The following is a 2,007-nucleotide window of genomic DNA, read 5'->3' as shown; positions in this document are numbered from 1 at the left end:
TCCCTCTTCTGCAAAGCACTATCCTGCCCAGTTAACACTGTTTGCACACTTTGTAAACAAGAACAGCTTAAAGCATAATTAAAGCAGAACACAGGCCCATCGTGAAAAATCTTCTTCCCCCACTCCCCCCTCCCCCAATAGTGTCAAATGTTTGAGTGTATAAAGCATTATTACATTCCTAACCACAAAATGCTTTAAGAGTCACAATAAAAAAAGCATACATTGAAAGTGACATAGCAATACCACTTTAATAAAATGGGTTATTTTGGGGACATACAAGATGTGCTCTGCTACTTTTCACTCCATCTTATATTTCATTATAATTTAGTTTTATTGCCAGAAAAGTCACCAATAGAGCAAAGAATGCTGCACTGGTTCAAACCACAACAGCCAGAGTTGTTCTTTGTAGGTCCTTTACTGCAATTAATTTACTTTTTACTTGATAGGAGGACACAATACTCACTCAAAAATAAATTACTAATTTTGAGTAATAGTTTAAACCTGATTAGCACTGTATAATGATGAATGGCTACTTCTAAAAAACTAAAAACCTTACATACCAAAAACATGCTATATGTTGGGAAACCACTTTTCCATGCTCCAGCGTGTTGTTTACATTTTTTACTTGTCATAGTCTTTCTTTTATCAGTTGAAGAATCCACAGCACTTAAATTTCAAGTATTTGAACTGAACATGATTCAATTTCAAAAAGTGCCAAATTAAAAAAAAAACTACACATGTAGTCAAGCTTTCATAGAAATCCCCAAACAAGATAAAAAATAGCCTCTCGAAATAACGGGTTACTAGCTTCATACATGTTTTTAAAGCTGTATAATGTTCACCTAAACACTCCACTTATGAGCATCAGAAGTTTAAAAACACAGAACACCTTCAATGCAAATTGCTTGCAGAGGGTACCCTCAAATACCGGATTACAACACTACGCAGAAAACCCTCATTTTATTTGGGTACTTAAGACATCCATGTCACAAATACCCACCCATTCATTTCCTGATAGTATTACATCATCCATTAGGGCTTCTGAAATAATGCAGAGCCATAAAACTCAGAAGTGACTAGTAAAAGAAAAAAAAAAAGTTCCATAACTGCACAACCTTGCACGCAGTAAGGTTGTGCAACTGATCGTTTAACGTAACTAAGCTTAACGGCATCCAAACAAGCAGGCCTGGGTTTGGAAGCTGTCTTATGTCAAATTTTGACCATGGAACTACTCTAAAATAGAAAGGTCAAAACAGAACTCATCTCTTCTTTTTCTGCTGCCTCAACATTTTCCTTCGCTTAATTATCATATCATGTAGTTTCTCCAGTCCCTCTTTGAGTCCGTCTCCAATGATGGCACAAGTAGGCTGCAAATGCCAGGGAGTCGAAGAACTCAGCTCACTCATCGCTAACATTTTCTCAATTTCAGAAAGGGAGAGAGAGTTCCTCAAGTCCTGCTTGTTAGCAATGATAAGGACAGGCACTCCTTGATTTTCAGATATCCTAGTAATCTTATGGAGTTCTGTTTTGGCCTCCTCCATTCTCTCAACATCGACAGAGTCCACCACAAACACAATGCCATCGGTGCACCTCGTGTAGGACTTCCACAGCGGCCTCAGCTTCTCCTGGCCGCCAACATCCCAGAAGTGGAAAGTGACCGTTTTCGAGTTGCCCAGGGTCACTTTGATTTTCTCCGTATTAAATCCTTTAGTGGGGACAGTGTTGACAAACTCATTAAACTGCAGTCTGTAGAGCACGGTCGTCTTTCCAGCGGAGTCCAGTCCCAAGATGACAATGTGGAAACTCTGGAAAGAAGGCAGGCTGGAGAGGATCGGCGTCTGGTCCGAGAGTCCATTCCCCATTGCCAGAAGGGAAGGTGACAGCAGTCTGCCACGAGCAGAAGCCAGCTCCCGCGGCCGCGCTCGCCGCCGCGCTAGGCTCGGGTCCTGCCAACGACACAAGCGGTATTAGCTCACGGCCGACCTCCCCCCGCTCCGGCTGGGGTTT

General features: G+C 41.7%; 1 protein-coding gene across 1 annotated transcript; it reads right to left on the bottom strand.

The window, feature by feature from the left end:
* Positions 1-583: 583 nt before the first annotated feature.
* Positions 584-1,941, bottom strand: ARL4A (ADP-ribosylation factor-like 4A). The gene has a single exon (XM_010149549.1). It carries the CDS (start codon positions 1,860-1,862, stop codon positions 1,260-1,262), a length of 603 nt encoding a protein of 200 aa, XP_010147851.1. The 5' UTR covers positions 1,863-1,941; the 3' UTR covers positions 584-1,259.
* Positions 1,942-2,007: the final 66 nt, after the last annotated feature.

The sequence above is a fragment of the Eurypyga helias genome, unplaced genomic scaffold (assembly GCF_000690775.1).
Source record: "Eurypyga helias isolate BGI_N326 unplaced genomic scaffold, ASM69077v1 Scaffold41353, whole genome shotgun sequence".
NCBI classification, from domain to species: Eukaryota; Metazoa; Chordata; class Aves; order Eurypygiformes; family Eurypygidae; genus Eurypyga; species Eurypyga helias.
Note: the sequence above shows the minus strand (reverse complement) of the source record. Positions and strands in the feature narration are given on the sequence as shown.

Bases quoted from the DNA above. Each gene is read 5' to 3' on its own strand.
- ARL4A (XM_010149549.1), bottom strand. From the start codon at position 1,862: ATGGGGAATGGACTCTCGGACCAGACGCCGATCCTCTCCAGCCTGCCT.